Source organism: Anomaloglossus baeobatrachus, chromosome 5 (genome assembly GCF_048569485.1).
Source record: "Anomaloglossus baeobatrachus isolate aAnoBae1 chromosome 5, aAnoBae1.hap1, whole genome shotgun sequence".
In the NCBI taxonomy this organism is placed as follows: Eukaryota; Metazoa; Chordata; class Amphibia; order Anura; family Aromobatidae; genus Anomaloglossus; species Anomaloglossus baeobatrachus.
This window is the reverse complement of record NC_134357.1, coordinates 349,600,043-349,627,817: the sequence shown is the minus strand read 5'-3', so window position 1 is coordinate 349,627,817 and position 27,775 is coordinate 349,600,043. Positions and strand designations below refer to the sequence as shown.

The following is a 27,775-nucleotide window of genomic DNA, read 5'->3' as shown; positions in this document are numbered from 1 at the left end:
CATCGTGCCCCATCCCCCATGCTGCACACCCCCCATCGTGCTCCATCCCCCATGCTGCCCACCCCCCCATCGTGCTCCATCCCCTATGCTGTGCATTCCCCATCGTGCTCCATCCCCGATGCTGCACACCCCCCATCGTGCTCCATCCCCCATGCTGCGCACTCCCCATCGTGCTCCATCCTCCATGCTGCGCACTCCCCATTGTGCTCCATCCCCCATGCTGCGCACTCCCCATCGTGCTCCATCCCCTATGCTGCGCATTCCCCATCGTGCTACATCCCCCATGCTGCGCACCCCATCGTGCTCCATCCCCCATGCTATAATAGTTTTCCTATTATACTCAGAGAGGAGTATAATAGGAGGACTATAATAGGAGGAGTAGTCCTGGGGGGAGAGGAGTATAATGCCGGCTCCCTGCACATGTGTACCGGGAGCCGGTGTACGCTGGTAACTATAATACACATCGGGTAACTAAGGGACCTTAGTTACCCGATGTGTATAATGGTTACCAGCGTTCACTGGCTCCGTCAAGATCCCAGCATCGCAAGGTTATGTCTGGCACTGCTGGGATCGTGACGGAGCCGGTGTACACTGGTAACTATGATACACATCAGGTAACTAAGGGACCTTAGTTACCCGATGTGTATAATGGTTACCAGCGTTCACCGGCTCCGTCAAGATCCCAGCAGCGCAAGGTTATGTCTGGCGCTGCTGGGATCGTGACGGAGCCGGTGTACACTGGTAACTATGATACGCATCGGGTAACTAAGGGACCTTAGTTACCCGATGTGTATAATGGTTACCAGCGTTCACCGGCTTCGTCAAGATCCCAGCAGTGCAAGGTTATGTCTGGCGCTGCTGGGATCGTGACGGAGCCGGTGTACACTGGTAGCTATGATACACATCGGGTAACTAAGGGACCTTAGTTACCCGATGTGTATAATGGTTACCAGCGTTCACCGGCTCCGTTACGATCCCAGCATCGCAAGTTTATGTCTGGCGCTGCTGGGATCGTGACGGAGCCGGTGTACACTGGTAACTATGATACACATCGTGTAACTAAGGGACCTTAGTTACCCGATGTGTATAATGGTTACCAGCGTTCACCGGCTCCGTCACGATCCCAGCAGCGCAAGGTTATGTCTGGCGATGCGTGCGGAGGGCCGGGGCGAGTGGCCAATCCATGCGGAGGGCGGGGCCAGGCCGAGGCGAGCGACCAATCCGTGGGGGGGCGGAGCCGAGGCGAGCGGCCAATCCGTGCGGGGGGGGGGCCATGGCGAGCCCAGCGGCCAATCAGCTTTGTGTCACCGTAAGGACACAATTTTGGAGCAAGACAGACAGACAGACAGAATAAGGCAATTATATATATAGATTTATTCAGTATATAATTACAATGAATCATTGTGTGTCCAATCCTTTTTAAACGCTATACCCTATATTGAAGAAGGATATCTTACACCTTACAATAAAATACCAAGAAATGAGCAGTCACTGTTTTTTTTGTTAAAAAAAAGGGCCCTGATTATCTGGCTGATGATGGTTTGTGTCATGTTATAACATTTATGGTAGAATTGTGCATAAATATACCAGCTAGCAATATGTATTTTGGGGGAAAAATAACTATTTATTAGAGGTACCTATTATCTTTGGAAGATTTGTATTAAATCTTAAAGACGTTGTCGGTAAAAACAAGTTATCAACTATCCACGGAATTGGTGATAAGCAGAAAAGGGAATTTTTATCACCCATGGGCACTTTTATCCTTTTCAGAAAGTGACGCGATGGGTCATATCCATTCATTCTATATGGGGCTCGAGAAATAAAACTTCCCCATTACCAGAGATCGGACCCCAATGATCAACAAGTTATCACCTATCTTGAGGATCAGGGGTGGACATATCATTGGTGCAACCTGTGCAGCCGCACAGGGGCCCAAGAGGTTAGGGGAACCATTTCTTCTTCCAAAGGAGGTGCAATTTTGCATTTTTAGGAGCTCTTGGGCTGCAAAGGGCTCATATATTCTTCTTGCACAAGAGCCCGTTTCTGTGTCCACCAGTGTTGAGGATAGAGTCCAAAATCAGCTCCCTGTAATAACCAGTCTAACGTTATTATATTCAAGGGCTCCACAAATCAATCTTACCTGTCTTCCACTCTACCAATAATGTCATCTGGAACCCATGTACCAACTGCACCTTGTGCGGGCAGGTAACGGATATCCAACTCAATATTTATCTGTATTTGTGAGGAGAAAGGTGTACAGTCATTTCATATACAGAAAGATCATCATAATTTATTACCTTTTAAGATCTATGGAGTATGGTATAATCACATAGAGTATATACACATCGAAAAATGCAAAGTGTGTTTGTACCAGAATCCAGGTTTCTGCATTTGAAGTGTGTACGGCTCTGGGTAAACTTGCGGATTATCTCTAATGGGGATATTAACCACAATATTAGGACAGAATCCACCCAAATATCTTCACTTAATGGAGCAGTTTTGGAAACTGTGTAATTTATTTTTTTTTCTATTGAAAAATGTAAAATATGTCTTGAAGGTGTTTTTTCTGCAGATTTTTGCAAAGAAAGCATGTTCCAAAAATGTGTGAAGATAGGGGTATGTCATGTTTGGAAGTTTTCCCCTTTCCAAAAGCTGGAATATAGCTTCTCGATCACTGGGCTTCTGGCCGGTGCTCGGCTGATCTTCGGCACTTGCTTAGGAATGTCAGCAGCAGCAGTGCACATGATCAATGAGCACTCCATTCATATGGGGCTATTGAGAGACGTAGGTTTTGAGATCGGTGGTATTCCAGCAGATAAGGAATAATATCCAAACTTGAGAAGGTTTATATATAAACTCGTTGCGATTCTCTGGAAATATATATTTCATCTAATTTTCTTTTGAGGAAGCTGCCAGACCGGATAAACAGGTAGTTAGGAATCTTGTGCATTATTCATAGGTCATCACATCTTTGTATGGCAATACTGTTGTGTTTTCGGTTGTCGGTTTTACGCTTCTTGGCTCTTAATAAACTAAGGAAGAAAAACCGTAAACCACAATAAAACCAGTCCAGGAACAGCCTCATAAAAATGCTGCTGAGCGTGATGCCGGTGAGAAGTAATTGTGCTAGTGAAAAGCAGATCTCAGCTGAGTCATGTGTCTATGTTATTAGTCATCACAGAAGAAGGACACCATATTATTGTCTGTAGAACAAGTAACAGAACAGATGTTTTTAACTCTAGTATACTGTATGTCACTTTAGTAACAACAATGTTGATAGGACCTCTTCACCTATAAGGCTGGGGCTGATTGGCAGCTTTGGCTATGACACAGGTGGCGCCATCTTAGACCCCCTTCACACGCCAGTGATTCCAGTACGTGTGACGTCCATTTTCATATGTACTGGAGACACGGACATATGCAGACCCATTAAAATCAATGGATCTGCGCACACATGAGTGTTTTAACAAGGACAGTGTGTCTGTATGTAGCACGCGTGTCTGTGTGTTCCGCAAATCCATTTTTCTCCAGTAGCACTGATGTCACGCGGATCACACAATGGTGTGATCAATGTGACACGTACCAGAGAAAACACATATCTTTGAAATAAAAATATTTTCTATACTCGCCTGTCACCAGCCCTGCTTTCTTCGGTGCTGCTGTCACTTACTTCAGGGACCGGTCATTATGCTCATGTATATTCACTGCACCACGGACCTGGAAGCAGCAGTGCCAAAGACAGCAGCACCATGAACAGCAGCGCTGGGGACAGGTGAGTAAAAAGTTCCTGATCTCCGTGTGCTATCACAGATACCACACGGAGAACACACGTGTGCCAAAATCATGGCACAAGAAGCAGTGGTGTAGCAAAGGGGGGGCAGAGGGGGCGGACTGCCCCAGGCGGCACGTGTCAGGGGGGCTGCATTTTGGGGGTAAATAATAAAAACTAGAAAAACATAGAAGAAATAATAATTATTGATTAACCTCTTAACGACCCATGACATACTGGGTACATCATGGTGACTTGGTACTTAACGACCCATGACGTACCCAGTACATCATAGTGAAATCGTGGCCCTGGAGCCTCGGTGGCTGCGAATGGTGTGCAAAAACCTTAGATTCGGGGAGGAGGGGACCTCTTCCTGACCTCAGGAGGGGTGGTGTCTCCCCCCCTGGACCTACTGAGGCGGTGATTAGCTGGCGAACGCCGCTCAGCCAATCACAGCCACTATGATATTTCAGCCATTGAAAATGGCTGAAACATTGAAATCCAGCCATGATCAGTGCAGCTATAGCACTCATCACTGGCTGGAGCTGGGTGAACTTTGTTTCAGCTGCCCCCAGCTCTGATTGGAGAGATTGGCCTTGTGACCGATCCCTCCAATCACCTTGGATCTCGGTCCGGTGATCTGTAGGTGACCACTCCCTCAGCTTCACTTCATCCGTGAAAGCTGAGGAGAGTGATCCCTGCAAGTGCCGTTTGGTAAGTGCCCCCAATCCACCGCTGCTCCCGTTCAGCCCCTGATCCACCGCTACCCCCTCCACTGACCCCTTTTAGCCGCGCCACTGCCGCAGCAGCAGTAGTCACCACCCCCGATCCAACGCCGCTACTGCCTCCAATCTGCCGCCGCCCTCCTCCATTTGCTGACCCCCCTCCATCCGCCGCCGCTCTCCCCATCAGTCGCTGCCCCCCTGCATCCACCACCGCTCTCCCATCAGCCGCTGCCCCCCTCCATCCGTCACCCAATAACCAAAATAACCAAGTTATATATATTCTGGATTATCGATGGCCAACGGAAAAAGGCGGCAAATTTGACGACCCCCCCTGGTGGCAAAAGCAGGTGTTACGCCACTGACAAGGAGGACCATACGCAGCTTCATCACATTCGTGAAAAACGTGTTTGTTTTCCACAGATGTGTGAAATAGGCCTAAGAATGTTCTATGCTGCTGATATTGCAGCATAATGCACATGAATGGAGTCTCATTGCAACCTTAGGGTACTCTGGTGGGGTGATTAGACAGTCCCTGTATAGGGGTTAGCTCCGGGTTTCCTCACTGGGGGAGTACGATGCCAAGCCCAGTGAATCTACCTCCAGGATGTTACACTATCCTGTGTGTAATAAAGCAACTTCATTCAGCTGTATTAGAGAGCGATGTAGAAGTTGTATAAATCCATTTTTGGCTGTGTAACCTATGTGAGGGCCGAAGTCATTGTGTAGTTAAAGTCTTAATGTCTTTATTTTATCTGGTCTCCAGACAGCGAACATAAGAATAGAATTAAAGGTGACCGTACACCCGTAAAAGTTGTCATTTAGGTCGACAGCTATCTTTCCTGAATTACCTCCCTTATACATGCATGTTTGGTTAGACCAGGGACTAAGGGCCCATTTAGACAGGATGATATTCATGAATGAGTGTTCCTAAATAGGTCGATACTCACCTGACAAATATCATATAGACTTGCATGATGTCTTATACACACAGAACGATAGTATAAATGATCATTTTGTACATATGGAAGTGCAGTCAGCCTACCATTAAACAATTGCCTATTTGTTTTCATGTAGGCTACTGGTGGTCATTTATTGACTCTGGTTGTCCTGTCTAAATGGAAGTTAAGATGTCACCTTTGATGGCAGCTTATCTTCATTGAGATGAAAGTGTCAGCAGCAACACTAGTATAAATATGTCCTAAATAGAGATGAGCGGACCCGTTGTAGTTCGGTGACTTTAGATAAAGTTCAGTTCTGGATCCGGGCTTGACCTGAACCCCGTTGGAAGTGACCGATTGGGCAGTTTGTCTCTCCACTCACATGCTGCCAGCCATAAACAGAACACTTCTGGAGTAGGGTTTTTTCATTTTTTTTTATTGCACAACATTCCATAACGCTGCAGTTGCCTCCAGTGAGAGCCATTCAGAGACTGCAAGCAGCTTGCACTTGTCCGAGCACTTGTACTGAGCCGAGCACCGAATGTACCTGAGCACAGTGATGCTCGCATGAGTGGTCAGCATATGTAAAGCACCAGAACTCCAAACCCAAACACTGATTCTTTTGTAAAGTCCATATTCAGTACGAACATCGAACACTGAACCTCGGGTTTATTCATCTCTAGTCCTAAACACTGATAAAGCACATAAACAACTAATGCACTCTTGTATGTCAATGTCTGATAGCAGACTCCTACATAAACAAGGTGTCGTTAATGGAACCCATGTCTGATACCTGTTGGACGGCAGGCTCTGTCAGTAACTGTCCTGCCCGGCATACAGTTGTGACTCTCCACACCTGATATCAGACCAGGTGAAAGTCTAGGTTGCACAACTGCTGAGCTCTAGCTTATAAGCCATGCACCTGTTGGACATTGTCAAAATAGATTTTGGCCATTGATTATGAACAAAAATGTTTCCATTCAATGTCTGCAAGTAGAGATCTTAAAAATAGGAATAGGAAAAAACAAAGGTATGGACCCAGCACCAATATCCAGATAAAATAGAAAAAAATCCTTTATTTATGTAAGTTAAATTTTTCATGCTGGAACAGCAGGCTGAAAAATTATTACATAGGGGACCTTAATGCGTTTCGGACTAGAAATTAGAAGAAAAGAAGTCAGGAATCCTCTCTGTCCCACATTACTGCACTGTACTGCTTTTGTACATCTTAGAGTATAGTGTAACAGGTTTCTGTTGTTCTTACACTTCAGGGCTCTGCAATTGGAATTTACAAACTATTCTAGGAAAATCTGTACTCCAAAACTCAAATGGCGCTCCTTCACTCACGAGTCCTCTGGAGCAGCCAAACAGTACTGAACATTCACATGTGCGGTATTGCCACATTGAGGAGAAATTGTGTAACACATTATGGGTCTTTTTTTACCCATTCCTCTTGTGAACATTGGAAATTTGGAGTTGAAGCAACATTTTAATGGTAAAAATGTAATTTTTTTCTTCACCAACCAATAGTAAAACATTTTGTGTCACATCTGTAGTGTCAAAATGCTCACTGCACCCCTGGATGAATTAATTGAGAGGTGAAGTTTGTAAAGTGGGGTCACTTGTGGGGATTTCTGCTGTTCTGGCACCTCAAGGGCTCTGCCAATGTGACATGGCACCCGCAAACCATTCCAACTAAATTTGAACTCGAATATGGTGCTCCTTCCCTTTCTCACTTTGCACTGTGCCTCAAAAGTAGTTTTCGACCACATATTGGATATTGGCGAACTCAGGAGAAATTGCACAACAAATTGTATGGTCCATTATCTCCTGTTACCCTTCTAAAATTGAAAAATGTGGGGTTAAAGCAACATTTTTGTAGTTATAAATGTTTTTTTTTTTTCATTTTGACAGTTCAACGTTCTAAAATTCTGTGAAGCACCCGGAGGTTCAAGGTGCTCACCAAACATCTAAATTAATTCATTGAGATGTCTAGTGTCCAAAATGCGGTTACTTGTGGGGAAGCTCCACTTTGCAAATGTGATTTTTTTTTTGCAGTGGGGTGCCCCCCACATGTACTTGGTTTTGCCTGATTTGTGTTTTTATATTTTGATACAATAAAGAAAGCTTTTATACATCATTGGCCACAAGCTTATTTTCACATTGCTGGATTTTGCTTTCCACCTTCTCCTACATTCTGGACTTGCAGACCCGATCAGGGCCTTTCCATGCTGAAGTGAGAGGCAGATCCATGGGAGTGCAGAGGTGAGCTGAAAGTCTTTCTTTTTCACTTGATGGTGTGATTTAATTATAGCCCCCCCCCCCCAGATCTTACCCCAGTGATGCTGTAGTTCTTGTCCACTAGAGCTTCTGTAAGGATGAGCCGACCACTGTTTGGGAGATGTTGTAAACTGATGATCAATTTCCCTAATAATCTAGAGCAGAAGAAAAAGAATATGTTTTAAAGTTTGGAGCCCACTATTAAACCAACCAATCTAAGACAGTCTGCATATTAATATCAGTATTAAACACAACACAGAGATGAAATACTGACAAAATATTGCTTCATATATTGTTTTCAAATACTTTTTGGAATATTTACAACCTTTCTGTTTTGTAATATGAAATTTTATAGTTCTACATAAAGCAAAATGAAAATTTCTAGTATTTTTTCACATTGATAGGAGCTCCATATCACTCTACAAGATGACTTAAAGGGTCTGTCTATGTGAAAAAATAAGGTATAACTATGTGTGAAAAGTAAATATCTCCAAGTTATTAATATACTTTTATTATCAAAGGTGCCCTTTTTTCCAGGTATCAGTGGTGACCTGTATGAAGGGATCTGGCAGTCTGGCCCATTTCATTAGCTGATTTGGCAATACCATCAGATTAGGGGATCTTTACTAATACACTAGTAAGTACTTTACGAAGTTCTATATATTTACATTCAAATTGAACCTGTCACCTCAGTAAATGCTATTTACCTGTTGATCTAGGGTTAACCTACAGGTAAATAGCATTACAATGCTGTCTGGCCACGTTACTGAAAGTGCGGCTACCAGGAGAAAGAAGGGAATTTTGTTTACTTACCGTAAATTCCTTTTCTTCTAGCTCCTATTGGGAGACCTAGACAATTGGGTGCATAGCTTCTGCCTCCGGAGGCCACACAAAGTATTACACTTTAAAAAGTGTAACCCATCCCCTCTGCCTATACACTCCCCCGTGCATCACGGGCTCCTCAGTTTTGGTGCAAAAGCAGGAAGGAGGAAACTTATAAATTGGTCTAAGGTAAATTCAATCCGAAGGATGTTCGGAGAACTGAAAACCATGAACCAAAAGAACAATTCAACATGAACAACATGTGTACACAAAAGAACAAACAGCCCGAAGGGAACAGGGGCGGGTGCTGGGTCTCCCAATAGGAGCTAGAGGAAAAGGAATTTACGGTAAGTAAACAAAATTCCCTTCTTCTTTGTCGCTCCATTGGGAGACCCAGACAATTGGGACGTCCAAAAGCAGTCCCTGGGTGGGTAAAAGAATACCCCGATAAAAAGAGCCGACAACGGCCCTCCTCTTACAGGTGGGCAACCGCCGCCTGAAGGACTCGCCTACCTAGACTGGCATCCGCCGAAGCATAGGTATGCACCGGATAGTGTTTCGTGAAAGTGTGCAGACTAGACCAGGTAGCTGCCTGACACACCTGTTGAGCCGTCGCCCGGTGCCGCAATGCCCAGGACGCACCCACGGCTCTGGTAGAATGGGCTTTCAGCCCTGAAGGAATCGGAAGCCCAGAAGAACGGTAGGCTTCAAAAATCGGTTCCTTGATCCACCGAGCCAAGGTTGACTTGGAAGCCTGCGACCCCTTACGCTGGCCAGCGACAAGGACAAAGAGCGCATCAGAACGGCGCAGTGGCGCCGTGCGAGACACGTAGATCCGGAGTGCTCTCACTAGATCTAACAAATGCAAATCCTTTTCACATTGGTGAATTGGATGAGGGCAAAATGAAGGTAAGGAGATATCCTGATTGAGATGAAAAGGGGACACCACCTTAAGGAGAAAGTCCGGGACCGGACGCAGAACCACCTTATCCTGGTGAAATACCAGGAAGGGGGCTTTGCATGACAGCGCTGCAAGCTCTGACACTCTTCGGAGTGATGTAACTGCCACTAGAAATGCCACCTTCTGCGAAAGACGTGATAGAGAGACATCCCGCAGCGGCTCAAAAGGTGGTTTCTGAAGAGCCCGTAGAACCCTGTTGAGATCCCAGGGTTCCAGTGGCCGCTTGTAAGGTGGGACTATGTGGCAAACTCCCTGCAGGAACGTGCGGACCTGCGGAAGCCTGGCTAGACGCTTTTGAAAAAACACGGAAAGCGCCGATACTTGTCCCTTGAGAGAGCCGAGAGACAAACCCTTGTCCATTCCGGATTGAAGGAAGGAAAGAAACGTGGGTAAGGCAAACGGCCAGGGGGTAAACCCCTTATCAGAGCACCAGGCTAAGAAGATCCTCCAAGCCCTGTGATAGATCTTGGCTGACGTTGGTTTCCTGGCCTGTCTCATAGTGGCAATGACCTCTTGAGATAACCCTGAGGACGCTAGGAGCCAGGACTCAATGGCCACACAGTCAGGTTGAGGGCCGCAGAATTCAGATGGAAAAATGGCCCTTGAGACAGCAAGTCTGGTCGGTCTGGGAGCGCCCACGGTTGACCCACCGTGAGGTGCCACGACCTCCTCGGCCAGTCTGGAGCGACGAGGATGGCGCGGCGGCAGTCGGACCTGATCTTGCGCAACACTCTGGGCAGCATTGCCAGAGGAGGGAATACATAAGGCAGTCGAAACTGCGACCAATCCTGAACTAAGGCGTCCGCCGCCAGAGCTCTGTGATCCTGAGACCGTGCCATGAATGCCGGGACTTTGTTGTTGTGCCGAGACGCCATGAGATCGACGTCCGGCGTTCCCCAGCGGCAACAGATCTCTTGAAACACGTCCGGGTGAAGAGACCATTCCCCTGCGTCCATGCCCTGGCGACTGAGAAAGTCTGCTTCCCAGTTTTCTACGCCCGGGATGTGAACCGCGGAGATGGTGGAGGCTGTGGCCTCCGCCCACAGCAGAATCCGCCGAACTTCTTGGAAGGCTTGACGACTGCGAGTGCCGCCCTGGTGGTTGATGTACGCGACCGCCGTGGCGTTGTCCGACTGTATGCGGATCTGCCTGCCCTCCAGCCACCGATGGAACGCCTTTAGGGCTAGATACACTGCCCTTATCTCCAGAACATTGATCTGAAGGGAGGACTCTGTCGGAGTCCAGGTTCCCTGAGCCTTGTGGTGGAGAAAAACCGCTCCCCACCCTGACAGACTCGCGTCCGTCGTGACCACAGCCCAGGATGGGGGCAGGAAAGATTTTCCCTTCGACAGAGAAGTGGGAAGAAGCCACCACTGAAGAGAGGTCTTGGCTGCCAGAGAAAGAGAGACGTTCCTGTCTAAGGACGTCGACCTCTTGTCCCATTTGCGGAGAATGTCCCATTGGAGTGGACGCAGATGAAACTGCGCAAAGGGAACTGCCTCCATTGCTGCCACCATCTTCCCCAGGAAGTGCATGAGGCGCCTCAAGGGGTGTGACTGGGCCCGAAGGAGAGATTGCACCCCTGTTTGCAGCGAACGCTGTTTGTCCAGCGGTAGCTTGACTATCGCTAAGAGAGTATGAAACTCCATCCCGAGGTAAGTCAGTGATTGGGTCGGAGTCAATTTTGACTTTGGGAAATTGATGATCCACCCGAACCTCTGGAGAGTCTCCAGAGCAACGGTCAGACTGTGTTGACATGCCACCCGGGAGGGTGCCTTGACTAGAAGATCGTCTAAGTACGGGATCACCGAGTGGCCCTGAGAGTGTAGGACTGCCACAACGGATGCCATGACCTTGGTGAAGACCCGTGGGGCTGTCGCCAGGCCGAAAGGCAGTGCCACAAACTGAAGGTGTTCGTCCCCAATGGCGAAACGCAGGAAGCGTTGATGCTCTGGAGCGATCGGCACATGGAGATAGGCATCCCTGATGTCGATTGATGCTAGGAAGTCTGCTTGGGACATCGAAGCGATGACAGAGCGGAGGGATTCCATGCGAAACCGCCTGGTTCTCACATGTCTGTTGAGCAATTTGAGGTCCAAAACGGGACGGAATGAACCGTCCTTTTTTGGCACCACGAACAGGTTGGAGTAAAAACCGCGACCACGTTCCTGAAGGGGAACGGGGATCACAACTCCTTCTGTCTTCAGAGTGTCCACCGCCTGAAAAAGTGCAACGGTTCGCTCGGGGGGCGGAGATGTTCTGAAAAAACGAGTCGGAGGACGAGAGCTGAACTCTATCTTGTAACCGTGAGACAGAATGTCCCTCACCCATCGGTCTTGGACATGTGGCCACCAGGCGTCGCAAAAGCGGGAGAGCCTGCCACCGACCGAGGATGCGGTTTGGGGAGGCCGAAAGTCATGAGGAGGCCGCCTTGGAGACGGTGCCTCCGGCGGTCTTTGGAGGACGTGACTTAGACCGCCATGCAGAAGAGTTTCTCTGGCTCTTCTGTGGCCTGTTGGACGAGGAGGATTGGGATCTGGCTGAGGGCCGAAAGGACCGAAACCTCGCTTGAATTTTTCGTTGCTGAGGTCTCTTTGGTTTGGGCTGGGGTAAGGACGAGTGCTTTCCCTTGGATTGCTTAATAATTTCATCCAATTGCTCGCCAAACAATCGGTCGCCAGAAAAAGGCAAACCGGTCAAGAACTTCTTGGAAGCAGAGTCTGCCTTCCATTCGCGTAGCCACATGGCCCTGCGGACTGCCACCGAATTGGCGGATGCTACCGCTGTACGGCTAGCCGAGTCCAGGACAGCATTCATGGCGTAGGATGAAAATACCGACGCCTGAGAAGTCAAAGACGCTACTTGCGGAGCAGAGGTACAGGTGACCGCATTAATCTCAGACAGACAAGCTGAGATAGCCTGGAGTGCCCACACTGCTGCAAAGGCTGAGGCAAAGGACGCGCCTATGGCTTCATAGATGGATTTCATTAGGAGCTCTATCTGCCTGTCCGTGGCATCCCTGAGCGATGAACCGTCAGCCACTGCTATTACGGATCTAGCCGCCAGTCTAGAGACTGGAGGATCCACCTTGGGACATTGAGCCCAACCCTTAACTACGTCAGGGGGGAAGGGGTAACGTGTGTCATTAAGGCGTTTAGTAAAGCGCTTGTCCGGGAAAGCCCTGTGCTTCTGGACAGCATCTCTGAAGTTAGAGTGATCGAAGAAGGCACTCCGAGTACGTTTGGGAAACCTAAACTGGTGCTTCTCCTGCTGTGAGGCCGACTCCTCTATAGGTGGAGTTGGGGGAGAAAGATCTAGCACCTGGTTGATGGACGCTATAAGGTCATTTACTATGGCGTCCCCTTCAGGTGTATCAAGATTGAGAGCAACGTCAGGGTCAGAGTCCTGGGCTGCGACCTCCGCCTCATCCTCCAGAGAGTCCTCAAGCTGAGACCCCGAACAGCGTGATGAAGTCGGGGAAGATTCTAAGCGAGCCCGCTTAGCCGGTCTGGGACTACGGTCCGTGCCGGAGTCCTCCACGTAATAACTAGAGGCCACCCCAGGAGCACGCTTCGTCGCAGACCGAGAGGGGCCTGGGGGCGATCCCGCAGTGCCCGGGGCCTGTGTAAGGGCCGGTCTGGACTGCAAGACTTCTAGTATCTTAGCAGACCATTTGTCCATAGACTGAGCCATGGATTGTGAAAGTGACTCAGAGTTTCTCAGCTAAAACTGCAAACTCTGTCCCTGCCACCTGTACAGGGGTGGCCGGCGGTTCTACCTGGGCCGAGGGTCCCACCAGTGCCCCAGGCTCCGGCTGAGCGAGTGCCACAGGGCCCGAGCATTGCTCACAGTGAGGGTAGGTGGAACCTGCAGGTAGCATAGCCGCACAAGAGGTACAGGTTGCAAAATAACCCTGTGTCTTGGCACCCTTGCTCCTTGTGAACGACATGCTGTTGTCTCCCAGGAGAATGATCACTGAGGGATATATAGCCACAAGCTAACAGTACAGCCGAACCGAGAAAAAGTATACAAATATAATATATATATATACAGTTCGGCACTCTAGGGGGACCAGCACCGGGTGACCGGTGTGGCTTACCGACCGCTCAAGCGGTGTGTGGCCACCAGATTCCCTGCCTCGGGTCTCCCAGAGCTGCAGCCAGAAGTCCTCCACCAGCAGAATGTGCTTAAAACATGGCTGTCGGCGTTCACAGGGGAGGAGGGAGCCGTGGGCGTAACTACAAAAGTGCGTGAATCTGGTGCCCCAGAGTGATTAGTGAGGGGGGAGGAGGACAGCTAAGTGTGCTCCAGCCCTCACTGTCGGCGTCAGACCGACCGTCCCGCCCTTTCCCCTGACTGGCAGGCCCGGGGGCGGGAGTTTAAGGCACTAGGCCGCAAAAGCCGGGGACTAAAGTTAAAACCGCGGCCGGCAAGCAGGCGCGGTCGGCGCGGTAGTCCCGGTCTCATACCAACACCGCAGTCGCTGCAGCGTCTGAGGCCAAAGTGCTCCATGCATCGTCCCCAAGGGGACACAGAGTACCTGTAGATGCAGGGCCCTGTCCCTGATGATACTCAGTCTCCTGTCCGTCAGAATCCCAAAGGGGCTGCGGAGGGAGCCCGGTCCCAGTGCCTGGATGACCGGATAGGATCCCACTTCTCCCAGAGCCCCTAAAGGATGGGGAAGGAAAACGGCATGTGGCTCCAGCCTGTGTACCCGCAATGGGTACCTCAACCTTAACAACACCGCCGACTTAGTGGGGTGAGAAGGGAGCATGCCGGGGGCCCTGTTAGGGGCCCTCTTTTCTTCCATCCGATACAATCAGCAGCTGCTGCTGACTAAAATGGGAGCATGAGTGAATGTGTGCCTCCTTCAACACAAAGCATGAAAACTGAGGAGCCCGTGATGCAGGGGGGGGGGTATATGCAGAGGGGAGGGGTTACACTTTTTAAAGTGTAATACTTTGTGTGGCCTCCGGAGGCAGAAGCTATACACCCAATTGTCTGGGTCTCCCAATGGAGCGACAAAGAAATTAACTTATTTCCTATTGGGAGCCGCCAGCTTTCAGTCATAGGGGAGTGCACAGAGCGGCTGCAGTCACCGCTCACAGCATTGCTCACTATACTGTGAGCTGTGGTTATAAACACTCCCTGAGACTTTGAATTATAACTCACTCTGCACAGATGCACTGTAGAGCCAGTTGTCAATCAAAGTGTGGGGAATGTGCTTACTGCCACTACTCACATAATATTGAGCAATGGTGTTACGGAGGGGCCGATTGGATATAAAATAATATGAAGCCAATCATCGCCCGAAGTCCGACGGGCAGATGACAAGGCCGCTACGGGACTGGACGACGGATATAGCAACTAAGGAAAACCCAAATGCGAACAAAGGGGATGTTAAGGGCACACCCCAACGTGTAGCGTGTCCCTGTTAGCTTCACAGGAACACGGGTATCGGTCACGTGTGTAGGAACACATCAAACCGCATGGGATACCCAGTTAGCATCACTGGGCACCCATGGACAGGTACACACACACAAGTCTGCCACTGACACTGCAGACTACCTGTCATGTGCCTAGAGGGCACGTCAGACCATGTGGACCCTGACCCTCACCGTGCCAAGACACAGCTGTACCGAGATATGAATACCTGGTACCGGCGCCTATCCCTAAAACACATACACACTAGTAGGACAGGAGCTGACCTTAACCACGCTGCGTTACCAGAGAATTGTGGCGTCCAGCATTGACACCCTAGCCCTGCCTACTACTGTCCTATATACACATACACCTGCCACTGACTCTGCAGGATAAGATTGTGAAGGAATAACTGCATACAAGCAGCACAATCTGTTCAGTGAACTGACGCCATAGACATTGTAACGCTTGCGCCCCGATGGGCATGGCTACGAGCCTTTTATGGTCTCCTCCCTGCCTCAGGCCACATGGCATGAGGTAATGGCGTCGGTTGCGGCCATCCCGCAGCTGCCACGTCACCGCTGACTTCACCGTGACCAATCGGCGGCCACCGTGTCATTGCTGACATCACCACGAGCCAATCAGCGGCCGCCACGTCAGCGATGATGTCACACGCATGCGCGATAGCGGTAATCCCACACTTAGTACCTGGAGAGGCTGCAGGAACCCATGCATGCGCAGTAGTGCTAAATGAGCACTCTAGCCATCTGATGCCTGTCAGCCCTACACCTCGAGCGACGGATAGGTGGCGCCATGGAGTCAACTGATCCCAATGTGGGAGTCAATGATGGGACTGGACTGGTTCGGGACTCAGAAGGACCCCGAACCGTAACAAATGGTGTGAGCAGTGACTGTAACCGCTCTGTACACTCCCCCAAGACTGAAAGCCAGCGGCTCCTGGTAGATAATAAGTTCAGGCAGAAATGTAATGCTATTTACCTATAGATTAACTCTGTATCTACAGGTAAATAGTTGTTTTCCAAGGTGACACGTTCTCTTTAAAACACATTTTCCTTGTGCCTATTGCTATCTGAGCCCATCTGAGGAATCTGAGTGAGACAGCAGAATCTCAAGGCCCCGTCACACACAGAGATAAATCTTTGGCAGATCTGTGGTTGCAGTGAAATCATGGACATATTGTTCCATTTGTACACAGCCACAAACCTGGCACTGATTGTCCACAATTTCACTGCAACCACAGATCTGCCGCAGATTTATCTCTGTGTGTGACAGGGCCTTCACTACACAGGGTTTGTTTGTTGTCTGTTACCGTAGAAACATATAGATTTGCTTCTTTTTTATTTTAGGTCCATTGAAATTACTAAAAAATGATAGATGTTGAAATATTACATAAACCTATTTAACATTTCATTTCTATCTGTGCTACTTGTACAATAGAATGTAAAATTTACCTGTTGGTGAAAACTTTGCTACAATTGTAAACCTTCACAGTAAGGACTTCCTCAGATGCAATTTTCCCATACTGAGGCCATCGAAAATGCTGTATAAAAATCAAACCAGATTGCATTAGAACACTTCTTGCTTTGTCACTTCCGCCATATTATTAAATTTATCTACATTATCACTGTTGACATTGGTATTCATTTATAGATTTACTTTCCTGCGGTGGGAAATATAAATTCCATGTTCAATTTCTACAACCCCTGGCAAAAATCATGGACTCACCTGGCTCTGAGGATGTTCATTCAGTTGTCTACTTTTGTTTAAAAAAAGCAGATCACAGACATGGCACAAAACTAAGTCATTTCAAATGGCAACTTTCTGGCTTTAAGAAACAATAAAAAAATCATGAAAACATAATGTGCTAGCCAGTAACGGTTACTTTTCCAGACCAAACAGGGGGGGAAATTATGGAATCACTCAATTATGAGGAAAAAATTATGGAATCAATGAAAAACAAACAAAGAAAAGAACACTCCAATACCTCACTAGTATTTTGTTGCACCACCTCTGGCTTTTATAACAGCTTGCAGTCTCTGAGGCATGGACTTAATGAGTGACAAACAGTACTCTTCATCAATCTGGCTCCAACTTTCTCTGATTGCTGTTGCCAGATCAGCTTTGCCGGTTGGAGCCTTATCATGGACCATTTTCTTCAACTTCCACAAAAGTTTTTCAATTGGATTGAGATCAGGACTATTTGCAGGTCATGTCATTGACCTTACATGTCTTCTTTCAAGGAATGTTTTCACAGTTGTTGCTCTATGGCAGGATGCATTATCATCTTGATAAATGATTTCATCATCCCCAAACATCCTTTCAATTGATGGGATAAGAAAAGTGTCCAAAATTTCAATGTAAACTTGGGCATTTATTGAAGATGTAATGACGGCCATCTCCCCAGTGCCTTAACCTGACATGGATCCCCATATCATCAATGACTGTGGAAACTTACATGTTTTCTTCAGGCAGTCATCTTTTTATTGTCTAGCTGTTCTGTATGCATATCCCATTTCCTTTAGGTAGTTTCTTACAGTTCAGTCACAGACATTGACTCCAGTTTCCTCCCATTCGTTCCTCATTTGTTTTGTTGTGCATTTCCTGATTTGGAGACATATTGCTTTAAGTTTCCTGTCTTGATGCTTTGATGTCTTCCTTGGTCAACCAGTATGTTTGCCTTCAACAACCTTCCCATGTTGTTTGTATTTGGTCCAGATTTTAGACACAGCTGACTGTGAACAACCAACATCTTTTGCAACATTGCGTGATGATTTACCTTCTTTTAAGAGTTTGATAATCCTCTCCTTTGTTTCAATTGACATCTCTCGTGTTGGAGCCATGATTCAACAGCTATCCAAGGTGTGATCACTCCTTTTTAGATGCTGACTAATGAGCAGATTTTATTTGATGCAGGTGTTAGGTGTTAGATTTGGGAATGAAAATTTACAGGGTGATTCCATAATTTTTTCCTCATACAGTAAGGTCCAGAAATATTTGGACAGTGACACAATTTTCGCGAGTTGGGCTCTGTATACCACCACATTGGATTTGAAATGAAACCTCTACAACAGAATTCAAGTGCAGATTGTAACGTTTAATTTGAAGGTTTGAACAAAAATATCTGATAGAAATTGTAGGAATTGTACACATTTCTTTACAAACACTCCACATTTTAGGAGGTCAAAAGTAATTGGACAAATAAACCAAACCCAAACAAAATATTTTTATTTTCAATATTTTGTTGCGAATCCTTTGGAGGCAATCACTGCCTTAAGTCTGGAACCCATGGACATCACCAAACGCTGGGTTTCCTCCTTCTTAATGCTTTGCCAGGCCTTTACAGCCGCAGCCTTCAGGTCTTGCTTGTTTGTGGGTCTTTTCGTCTTAAGTCTGGATTTGAGCAAGTGAAATGCATGCTCAATTGGGTTAAGATCTGGTGATTGACTTGGCCATTGCAGAATGTTCCAATTTTTTGCACTCATGAACTCCTGGGTAGCTTTGGCTGTATGCTTGGGGTCATTGTCCATCTGTACTATGAAGCGCCGTCCGATCAACTTTGCGGCATTTGGCTGAATCTGGGCTGAAAGTATATCCCGGTACACTTCAGAATTCATCCGGCTACTCTTGTCTGCTGTTATGTCATCAATAAACACAAGTGACCCAGTGCCATTGAAAGCCATGCATGCCCATGCCATCACGTTGCCTCAACCATGTTTTACAGAGGATGTGGTGTGCCTTGGATCATGTGCCGTTCCCTTTCTTCTCCAAACTTTTTTCTTCCCATCATTCTAGTTCAGGTTGATCTTTGTCTCATCTGTCCATAGAATACTTTTCCAGAACTGAGCTGGCTTCATGAGGTGTTTTTCAGCAAATTTAACTCTGGCCTGTCTATTTTTGGAATTGATGAATGGTTTGCATCTAGATGTGAACCCTTTGTATTTACTTTCATGGAGTCTTCTCTTTACTGTTGACTTAGAGACAGATACACCTACTTCACTGAGAATGTTCTGGACTTCAGTTGATGTTGTGAACGGGTTCTTCTTCACCAAAGTAAGTATGCGGCGATCATCCACCACTGTTGTCATCCGTGGACGCCCAGGCCTTTTTGAGTTCCCAAGCTCACCAGTCAATTCCTTTTTTCTCAAAATGTACCCGACTGTTGATTTTGCTACTCCAAGCATGTCTGCTATCTCTCTGATGGATGTTTTCTTTTTTTTCAGCCTCTGGATGTTCTGCTTCACCTCAATTGAGAGTTCCTTACACCGCATGTTGTCTGGTCACAGCAACAGCTTCCAAATGCAAAACCACACACCTGTAATCAACCCCAGACCTTTTAACTACTTCATTGATTACAGGTTAACGAGGGAGACGCCTTCATAGTTAATTGCAGCCCTTAGAGTCCCTTGTCCAATTACTTTTGGTCCCTTGAAAAAGAGGAGGCTATGCATTACAGAGCTATGATTCCTAAACCCTTTCTCCGATTTGGATGTGAAAACTCTCATATTGCAGCTGGGAGTGTGCACTTTCAGCCCATATTATATATATAATTGTATTTCTGAACATGTTTTTGTAAACAGCCAAAATAACAAAACTTGTGTCACTGTCCAAATATTTCTGGCCCTGACTGTAATTGAGTGATTCCATAATTTTCCCCCCTGTTTGGTCTTGTAAAGTAACCGTTACTGGCTAGCACATTATGTTTTCATGATTTTTTTTAGTGTGTCTTAAAGCAAGAAAGTTGCCATTTGAAATCACTTTAGTTTTGTGCCATGTCTGTGATATGCTTTTTTTTAAACAAAAGTAAACAACTGAATGAACATCCTCAGAGCCAGGTGATTCCATAATTTTTGCCAGGGGTTGTAGTAAAACTGATAAGTGTCAGGGAAAAGTCCTCCAATAAAATAGTAGTATGTCCCCAGTGGGCAATGCACGCATTCACTCCACATTAGTCAGTATGTTATTTGCTCTGAACAGAAAGCAAGAGTAGCTACATCACTTCCGTGCTGTGAAGTGACATAGAGTGACTTGGTATTTCTTTATTATCTTTAATGCATTATCTCATCAGGATGCCCCCTGTACTAAGTTCCCTTAGTGGTCAGGATTAGAGATGAGCGGACCTGAAGTTCGGGTTCTCCAGGTTCAGCCAGACTTTAGATAAAGTTTGGTTTGGGACCCGGAGTTGACCTGAACACCGTTGGAAGTCACTGATATGGCAGCTCGGGTGCATTATTTGTACATAACATCAACCAATGGTTCACAGCATACATAGTAATAACATGAAATAAACCAGTGAGTGTTTAACATATAAAGTCAGGCGATATTGATGTTATCTAAATCCTGAGCCACCTTACTAGCACAACCAGTAATGTCAGCAGGATACGCATGTTGTGTTGGGGTATCCAGGAAACAGCGTGTATGTTGGGCTCTTGGGTTGAGTCCTCACGTGTATCACCACTACACTAGAAGCTTCATCAGGGGCAGATGTATGCTGTTACCTATTGATTAATAAATGGGATAACTGAAGTGAGCACTAGTATATATTATGAGTGCAAGCCAAAAATTATTATTTATTTTTTTTTCTGAATGTGAACACAGCTCTGAGATGACACATAGTTAGGGTCATAGAGCTAGGGACCCCAATATAGAGATATACCTTGACGAGGTTTTGGGGCTCAGTTACATTGATCAATGTGTAATTGCCGGAACCGCCTTGTGAGAAGCCGGGCCTACTACCTCAGAGGATGTTCAGGTCACGGTGGCTCCGATGGCTCCAGCAAATCCCTAGGTTAGGTGGCAAATTATAAAGAGAAAAATAACAGAGATAGGAGACTATGAATTGTGGTGATATCTGCCAGGTATAAGGCCGCTGAAGGAACTTTACTGAAATCTTGTAGCCAACCTTTAGTCAATCAAAGTTTTTTTTTTAATTTCCAATAGACAGTCATTTCATAGCAATAAATAAAGAGATCTCTTACACAGTGGACTAGTTCAAGCGTTTTTCCTATCCCGGCCTTGGGAGGATGGATGTCACTAGCTATTGGATTAACTGCGTTTTTCAGTACTCTGTTGTTGCAGAAACGGGGCGCTCCGAATAGTGTGATAATTACACTCCCCGCATATCTCAATGGAGGTCTCTTTTTTTTCTGCTGCATCACAGCAACTCAACCGCATCTAACCGGTTTTTCTTTTAAACTGCCTCCTCAAGCTCCGCCCCCCAACAGCCACTTCCTTGCTTTCAAATCAATTGCAATACCAAAGCAAGGCAGTAGAGGGCAGCACAACGCTAAATAATTTACCTCCTCCCAAGGTGGGGAATAGGTGTCACAAATGTAATCACATAGATAATACAGAACACACATTAGTAGTGGCTTTTCTGGACACTACAAATGCGATTGCTAAATATCTCCTTTTTCCTAATATTCATGGCAGGTATGCATTTCATTATTCACACTTTCAAGTTAGCAAGTGGCATTTTTCATTGTATGCTTCAATGTTTTTCGGTATGCTTATCTATATATATAATTGCCTTATTCTGTCTGTCTGTCTGTCTTGCTCCAAAATTGTGTCCTTACGGTGACACAAAGCTGATTGGCCGCTGGGCTCGCCATGGCCCCGCCCCCCCGCACAGATTGGCCACTCGCCAAGGCTCCGCCCCAACACAGATTGGCCTGCCGCTCGCCCAGGCTCCGCCCCCCACACGGATTGGCCTCTCGCCCCGGCACCCTGCAGGCATTGGAAACTCGCCCACGCCCCGCCCTCCTCACGCAATGCACGCTCGCTCTGGCCCCGCCCCCCGCACGCATTCCCCAAACCGACAAAGAGCCACGACTCCCAGGTGAGTACTGTACCCCCGGGAGCCCACATCAGCGTACGCCGCCAACCCAGCCGACACATACCCTCGCATTGCTGGGGTTGCCGCCGTATGCTGGTGTGGGCTCCCGTGCGAGCGGGGGTCGAGATACGCTGGTAACCATGGTAGCATAGTTACCAGCGCATCAAGGTCCTGCAGCAGCGGAACATACACACACACACATCAGATCACACTCACTCTCACACACACACATCACATCCACACACTCACTCTCACACACACATCACATCGCATCCACACACTCACAACATCCTGGGATATCGCTTGCTTCTTGGCGGCGATACTGTGCAGTGAGCTTCCAGGACCTGCCGGAGGATCACATGGCCAGAAGCATGTGGTACCTCCGGATGTTGAGAGTGTGAGCGCGTATGTGTAATATCGTCAATGTGTGTGTGCGTGAGTGTATGCGATCGGGTGTGTGTGAGTGTATGCGATCGGGTGTGTGTGAGTGTATGCGATCGGGGGTGTGTGTGTGTGAGTGTATGCGATCGGATCTGTGAGTGTCGGCAGAGGAGCACGGCGTGCTGGAGGAGGCTGGGAAGAGAGAGGCTGATCCTGGGGAAGGCTGGGAGGGGGAGGCTGAGAGAAGAGAGGCTGATGCTGGGGGAGGCTGAGGCTGGGGTAGGCTGGGAAAAGAGAGGCTGATGCTGGGGACAGAAAAGGCTGATGCTGGGAAGACAGAGGCTGATGCTGGGAGGACAGAGGCTGATGCTGGAAGGACAGAGGCTGATGCTGGGAGGAGAGAGGCTGATGCTGGGAGGAGAGAGGCTGATGCTGGGAGGAGAGAGGCCGATGCTGGGAGGAGAGAGGCCGATGCTGGGAGGAGAGAGGCTGATTCTGGGAGGAGAGAGGCTGATGCTGCGGGCAGAGAGGCTGATGCTGGTGCAACATGGGGGATGGAGCACGATGGGGGGTGCGCAGCATGGGGGATGGAGCACGATGGGGAGTGCGCAGCATGGGGGTGGAGCACGTTTGGGAGTGCGCAGCATGGCGGATGGACCACGTTTGGGAGTGCGCAGCATGGGGGATGGAGCACGTTTGGGAGTGCGCAGCATGGCGGATGGACCACGTTTGGGAGTGCGCAGCATAGCGGATGGAGCACGTTTGGGAGTGCGCAGCATGGCGGATGGAGCACGTTTGGGAGTGCGCAGAATGGCGGATGGAGCACGTTTGGGAGTGCGCAGCATGGCGGATGGAGCACGTTTGGGAGTGCGCAGCATGGCGGATGGAGCACGTTTGGGAGTGCGCAGCATAGCGGATGGACCATGTTTGGGAGTGCGCAGCATGGCGGATCGAGCACGTTTGGGAGTGCGCAGCATGGCGGATGGAGCACGTTTGGGAGTGCGCAGCATGGCGGATGGAGCACGTTTGGGAGTGCGCAGCATGGCGGATGGAGCATGTTTGGGAGTGCGCAGCATGGCGGATGGTGCACGATGGGGAGTGCGCAGTATGGCAGATGGAGCACGTTTGGGAGTGCGCAGTATGGCGGATGGAGCACGTTGGGGAGTGCGCAGCATGGCGGATGGAGCACGTTTTGGAGTGCGCAGCATGGCGGATGGACCACGTTTGGGAGTGCGCAGCATGGCGGATGGACCACGTTTGGGAGTGCGCAGCATGGCGGATGGAGCACGTTTGGGAGTGCGCAGCATGGCGGATGGAGCACGTTTGGGAGTGCGCAGCATGGGGGATGCAGCACGATGGGGAGTGCGCAGTATGGCGGATGGAGCACGTTTGGGAGTGCGCAGCATGGCGGATGGACCACGTTTGGGAGTGCGCAGCATGGTTGATGGAGCACGTTTGGGGGTGCGCAGCATGGCGGATGGAGCACGATGGGGAGTGCGCAGCATGGGGGATGGAGCACGATGGGGGGTGCGCAGCATGGGAGATGGAGCACGATGGGGAGTGCGCAGCATGGGGGATGGAGCATGATGGGAGGTGCACAGCATGGCGGATGGAGCACGTTTGGGAGTGCGCAGCATGGCGGATGGACCACGTTTGGGAGTGCGCAGCATGGTGGATGGACCACGTTTGGGAGTGCGCAGCATGGCGGATGGACCACATTTGGGAGTGCGCAGCATGGCGGATGGAGCACGATGGGGAGTGCGCAGCATGGGGGATGGAGCATGATGGGGGGTGCGCAGCATGGGGGATGGAGCACGATGGGAGGTGCACACCTCCCCCCAACACACACACACACGCACTGCACAACACACCACACACACGCGCACTGCACAACACACCACACACACACACACTGGGAACCACAAACACCGCCCTACACAGACACCCACACACACAGACAACGCTGCACACACACAACACCCAACACACAAACACCGCGGCATACATAAATATACGCACATACCGCACAACACACACATTGCACAAAGCATACCTCCCCCAAAACACACCACACACACACAAACCGCGCAACACACACACACACACACACACACAACGCTACAGACACACAGCGCTCCACAAACAACGCAACACACGCAACACACATACAACACCGCTCTCACCCCCCGCCACACCCAGACAACACCCAGAACATGTAGAGCGCCCTACACAAACACTTGGTAAGTACACACAACATCTATATATATAACAAAAATCATACATGAACTACACAATACGTAAATTCTAGAATACCCGATGCGTAGAATCGGGCCACCTTCTAGTAGCATTATACTATTATTTATGTTTGATGTGCAGCCTTATCCTTACCTATTGGTTAATGTTATGGACAAATAATGCACAATGATATATTTTTATTAACCAGGATCTAGCACTTATGTGTATTTCGACCATTTGTAATTAATAGATGCGAATATACGTACATGGTAATATTACTGTACCTTACCTTATTGTGTATTCTTTAAGGATCCAGCATTAATGTACATTTTAATTATTTGTATTTGATATTGTGGTGATATTGTGTTTTATTTTGTTGTGTTTCTTTAGCACTTATATACCTGAATGCATGGGACACTCACGGCATAAGTGCATTATCTGCGCCATTCATTAACATCACTCATAACAAACATTAGTCACTGTGTCCACGACTTGGTCTTTTGGGGAGGCCTATTTCAAATTCACATTAGGCTGGATATGTGAATATGGCTTTTTGTGCTTTTAATGGTTTTAAACAAATGTTTTTTTCTGTGGTTTTGTTTTTCTAACAATAATAAAGATTTTTAATGTAATCCTTTTTTGCATGCATACCTTCTTTCTTTAAATATTGCCCTAAATGTTTCATGGTATGTAAAAGAGATCCTTGAATATAATTTAGTAGTGCCCTCCATTGGTACAATTATTGACATCAAACACATACAAGTGCATCTCAATAAATTAGAATATCCTCCAAAAGTTAATTTATTTCTGTAATTCAATACAAAAGGGAAACATATATTATATAGAGTCATTATACACAGAGTGATCTATTTCAAGTGTTTATTTCTGTTAATGTTGATGACTACGGCTTACAGCTAATGAAAACACAAAAGTCATTATCTCAGAAAATTAGAATATTATATAAGACCAACTGAAAAAATGATTTTTAGCTCAGAAATGTTGGCCTACTGAAAAATCTGTACATTAAATGCATTGAATACTTTGTTGAGGATCCTTTTGCATGAATTACTGCATCAATGCGGCGTGGCATGGAGGCGATCAGCCTGTGGCACTGCTGAGGTGTTATGGAAGCCCAGGTTGTTTTGATAGCAGTCTTCAGCATGTCTGCATTGTTGGGTCCAGTGTCTCTCATCTTCCTCTTGACAATAACCCATACATTCTCTATGGAGTTTAGGTCAGGCGAGTTTGTTGGCCAATCAGCACCGTAATTCTGTGGTTATTAAACCAGGTATTGGTACTTTTGGCTGTGTGGACAGGTGCCAGTTCCTGCTGGAAAATGAAATTTCTATCTCCAAAAAGCTTGTCGGCAGAGGAAAGCATGAAATGCTCTAAAATTTCCTGCTAGATGGCTGCGCTGACTTTGGTCTTGATAAAACACAGTGGACCTATACCAGCAGATTACATGGCTCCATGACCATCACTGATTGTGGAAACTTCACACTAGACCTCAAGCAGCTTGGATTGTGGCCCCTCCACTCTTCCTCCAGACTCTGGGACCTTGTTTTCCAAATGAGATGCAAAATGTACTTTCATCTGAAAACAACACCTTGGATCACTGAGCAACAGTCCAGTTCTTTTTCTCCTTGGCCCGGGTAAGGTGCTTCTGGCATTGTCTATTGGTCATGAGTGGCTTGACACAAGGAATGTGACACTTGTAGCCCATGTTCTGGATATGTCTGTGTGTGGTGGCTCTTGAAGCACTGACTCCAGCAGCAGTCCACTCCATGTGAATCTCCCCCAATTTTTTAATGGCCTTTTTGTAACAATCCTATCAAGGCTGTGGTTATCCCGGCTGCTTTTGCACTTTTTTCTACCACACTTTTTCCTTCCACTCAACTTTCTATTAATATGCTTGGATACAGCACTCTGTGAATAGCCAGCTGCTTTAGCAATGACCATTTTTGGCTTACCCTCCTTATGGACTGTGTGTATAACTGCCTTCTGGACATTTGTCATGTCAGCAGTCTTCCCCGTGATTGTGTAGCCTACTGAACAAAACTAAGGGACCATTTTAAATGCTTAGGAAGCCTTTGCAGGTGTTTTGTGGTAATTATTCTAATTTTCTGAGATAATAACTTTTAGGTTTTCATTGGCTGTAAGCCATAATCATCAACATTAACAGAAATAAGGACTTGAAATAGATCACTCTGTGTGTAATGACTCTATATAATAGATGTGTTTCCCTTTTTGTATTGAATTACTGAAATAAATTAATTTTTTGATGATATTCTAATTTATTGAGAAGCACTTGTATTATGATTTTTTTCTTTGCTTTAACTTTCAGACACAAGACCAAAACTATATCTAGAATTATTACACCATTATGTAGTTATAACTAAAAATAATTCCTTGCAACTTGTTTTCCTGCAGATTACAAGCCTACATCATGCAGCATATTCACATCATTTTCCTTTCCATTCCTTGCATAGCTGGCTGGTTTGGCTAACAATACAATGAGTGTCAGCCTCTCGACTGTCTTCTGACAGCAGATTTGAGGAGATAGTGGTATTAAGCATGTTGGATCTTGATTCCATAGTAGATATTGCCCTTTCTTTATTAAAGAAACGCACAGGTTCCGTCTAAGAAGAGGTAGCTGTCGGCTGAACAAGGGTTTACACAACTTTACTGACTGTGCAAGGAATGTCCCTGTAGGCTATTCTGGTTTTACAGTGCTGTCATTCCTGACCTACCTACTAAACAAATAATCTAACACAATATGAAGACATTGTAATGCAGAGCTTAAAGGGGAAACTAGTTAAAAAATGTGTTTCCTTGGCACGAAAGTGATTCATGACTTGTCCTTAAAGGGCTTGTCTAGTTCTTTAATGGTTAAAATCGCAAAGTGCTTGGAAAAATAAGAAACTTTGCAATTTACCTCTTATTAAAACTTGTCTCTGTTCTCAAAAAAAGGAGGGATTTTTAATAGGGATGATCAAATACCTCAAATATTCGGCTACGTCCATATTCGACAAATAGGTCGCCGCTATTCGACTATTTTCAAATATTCGATGTGCAATGTAAAGCGGGCTTTACATGCTACGATATCGTTAATGAATTATCGTCAGGGTCATGGTGTTTGTGACGCACATCCGGCATTATTAACGATATCGCAGTGTGTGACACTTATGAGTGATCTTAAACGATCGCAAAATCGGTCAAAATCGTTTGCTGCGGAGAGGTCGTCCTGAAACAAAAAGTCATTTTCTGTTTATTAGCGATGTTGTTCCTCATTCCTGCAGCACCACACATCACTGTGTGTGACACCGCAGGAGCGACGAACATCTCCTTACTTACCTCCACCGGCAATGCGGAAGGAAGGAGGTGGGCGGG

General features: G+C 47.2%; 1 protein-coding gene across 1 annotated transcript in view; it reads right to left on the bottom strand.

Annotated features, from left to right (window-relative positions):
- Nucleotides 1–27,775, bottom strand: part of LOC142311455 (fer-1-like protein 4) — a 239,263-nt gene that overhangs the window by 187,073 nt on the left and 24,415 nt on the right. The window contains exons 3-5 of the mRNA XM_075349905.1: nucleotides 16,389–16,477; nucleotides 7,768–7,867; nucleotides 2,141–2,232 (exon numbers count right to left, since the gene is read on the bottom strand). Coding sequence (XP_075206020.1) covers nucleotides 2,141–2,232; nucleotides 7,768–7,867; nucleotides 16,389–16,477 — 281 coding nt within the window. The remainder of the gene's footprint in view (nucleotides 1–2,140; nucleotides 2,233–7,767; nucleotides 7,868–16,388; nucleotides 16,478–27,775) is intronic.